This window comes from Gopherus flavomarginatus, chromosome 1, assembly GCF_025201925.1.
Source record: "Gopherus flavomarginatus isolate rGopFla2 chromosome 1, rGopFla2.mat.asm, whole genome shotgun sequence".
Taxonomy (NCBI): Eukaryota; Metazoa; Chordata; order Testudines; family Testudinidae; genus Gopherus; species Gopherus flavomarginatus.
In genome coordinates, this window is record NC_066617.1 from 372,365,871 (window position 1) to 372,368,784 (window position 2,914).

Below are 2,914 nucleotides of genomic sequence, written 5' to 3' on the forward strand. Positions count from 1 at the left end.
TGCAGCTAGTCAGAGAGGAGATACACACACCGTGCTCTCTCTCTCTCTCATGGTGATTTTTACATTTCTTCTTCCATGTTTTGCTGTTTCCTTTCAACTTAGAACAAGACTCATTCGGTCTGGCTGCCTTTTCTGGCAGTGCGCAGTGCTGTTGTAGCCATGTAAGTTGCAAGATATTAGAGAAACAAAGCGAGGGAGGAGATGTCTTTCATTAGACCAATTTCTGTTGGTGAGAGAGACCAGCTTTCAAGCTTACACGGTGTAAGTACATAGTAAAAACATGTGTATAGTTCCAGTGAAAATCTGCCTTTAATTTCCAATGCCAAAAGCATTTTCTATTGACTCCTTTAGCTCAGCAGGGAGCTTCTGCTAAGCATCTATAAAAGATGCTGATTACCCTTTTCAGGATCTCTTTTGTTGTCACCCCATAAACAATGGGGTTTAACATGGGGGGAATGAGCACATAGAGGTTGGCCAGTAGGTTGAGAATATAACCTGGGATGATGTGCCCAAATCGGTGTGCATAATAAGAGAAAACAGATGAGATGTGGAACATCAGTATGACACAGAGGTGCGAGCAGCAGGTGCAGAGAGCCTTGAGCCGGGCGTCCTTGGACCTAAGCCGGAAGACGGCCCTGAGGATCAGCCCATAAGACAAAGCAATGAGCACAGCATCCAAACCAATTACTAAAATAGCCACAGCTAAGCCATACCAGACGTTGACTGTGATGTCGTTGCAGGCCAGCCGGGCTATGACCATATACTCACAATAGGTGTGAGACAGGAGGATGGTTCTGCAGAACTTCAGCTGCTTCATGAGAATGATGAGAGGGAAAATGATACAGAAACTTCTTGTGACAACTGCCAGCCCCATCTTTCCGATCACAGACTTGGTTAGTATGAGGGTGTATCTCAGGGGGTCACAGATGGCAATGTATCGATCAAATGCCATGGCCAGCAGGATGGCCGACTCAGCAATGAAACTGGCATGGATGAAGAACATCTGGGTCAGGCAGGCAGCAAAAGAAATTTCCCCCGCTCTAAACCAGAATACAGCCAGCATCTTGGGCACTGTAGTGGTAGATAACAGCAAATCAACAGTGGCCAGCATGGACATGATTAGATACATGGGCTCATGGAGGCTTCGTTCTGTTAGTATGATGAATAGTAGGAGAGAGTTCCCAAAAAGTGTCACAATGTACATCAGACAGAACGGGATGGCCATCCAGAAATGAGACTCCTCCATACCCGAGATGCCGGTCAGGATATAAGTTACAGGGTAAAAAACGGTGTGATTGTCAGCTGACATCATGTACCATCACTTGGATCTTCTATTCAGTTTCCTGTAACTAACAGCAAAAGAGAAAATCAGTGAGAACTCCAGTGTCAGCTAGGACTGGAATGCATTTATTGAGAGATTCAGAGGTACCATCAAAAACTTCACTGTGTAACAACAGCCTGTCATGTGGGACGGTAAATTCAGAAACACAGTTATGCTGCAGAACTGCAGTAGGAAGAGAGACTGAGACATAAGACCTTGTGTCAGAGGTCTAGTATGAGGTGTGAGGCCTGAGCTAAAGTAATCGAAGCCTTTTTGATACAAAGCAAAATTAAACTGTGAGCTAGAGGCAGGCCCTGCTCACAGAATCTGGCAAGCACAGGGCTGATATTTGAAAACCACACATTTCTAAGAGGTTCTAGGCACAGAGCACTCAGGGAAACTCATTCCAGATGGGTGGTACCAGAACATCTCCATACCAACATGTTTCCTAAAGATGAGAGGAACATGGTGACCTATTCTAAAGATATGGTCAGAATGAGAAAGTGATGGATAGAGATGTACAACGTGATGGGTGGTGACCAGCTACATCACAGGGTATCAATTAACTACATTAGAGGGTCAGTATGTAACTTATTTGTATTGATGTATGAAATGGAGCCTCAAAGGGAGTGTCTCTGTCTAGCCTAAGGAGGAACGGAAAGTCCCACTGTTCACTGAGCTGGTTCATTCTAATGGCCATAGATGTATTAATTGTCCTGTAGAGTCTGCAGGATACTAATACCATGCTTCATCGACAATAAACCTGGCTGGGTCCCTTTGTAACCGAAAGGATCTTGTGGTCATTGAGTGGTTTGCTGGAGGTCTGCTGTGCCAGCTGTCTGCTCAGAGCTGGGGCAGGACAAAGCGAGAACACACTCATTCACAACCAAACATCTAAACACACTGGTGACCCACGACAAGTTACGTACTGCCCCTCTGACATACCATCTCCATTCCAGAAGAGGGAAGATGGTTTGAATGGTTCTGGCCCCAGGTGAAGCAGGGCGCGTCCTCCTGGTGTTGCTGTCCACAGCAGAATCTCTCCTCTGCACATTTGCTAGTTGTTTTCAGGTCTCAAGCAGTGACTGTGAAAGTGAGTTAAAGCAGCCACACAACTGGTTCTTCTGGCACTTCCCCCAGTTTCACACTCACAACTGCGGATTCACTCCCAGTTTATAATGGGATGAGAACAGAACCTCTTTCTTTCATAGTCCTCTTGATGTATCCTACTGGCCTGTGGCCTTGACCCAACCAACTCTCAAGCACACAAGTAAACTCATTCACAAGGAACTCCCATTGACCTTTATGAAAATATTCATCTGAATAAAGTTACAAGTTTTTCAGGATTTGATCCTAAATATGTGAAGCCAATCTCAGTTGAGGTCTGGTCTGCACTACAGGCCTATATTGGGATAGCTACTTTGCTCATTGGTGTGAACAATCTGCACCTGTGACCCACATAAATATATCAACCTGACCCCTGTGTAGACATAGCTACAGCCTCTGGGGGAGGTGGATTAACTACGCTGCTGGGGGGAGCTCTTCTCTATCAGCACAGAGCATCTTCACTGACTCATCACAGCAGTGCAGCTG

At 45.6% G+C, this 2,914-nt stretch overlaps 1 protein-coding gene across 1 annotated transcript; it reads right to left on the minus strand.

Annotated features, from left to right (window-relative positions):
- Nucleotides 1-352: 352 nt before the first annotated feature.
- LOC127044341 (olfactory receptor 52B2-like) lies at nucleotides 353-1,309 on the minus strand. The gene has a single exon (XM_050939076.1). The coding sequence runs from the start codon at nucleotides 1,307-1,309 to the stop codon at nucleotides 353-355; it is 957 nt and encodes a 318-aa protein (XP_050795033.1).
- Nucleotides 1,310-2,914: the final 1,605 nt, after the last annotated feature.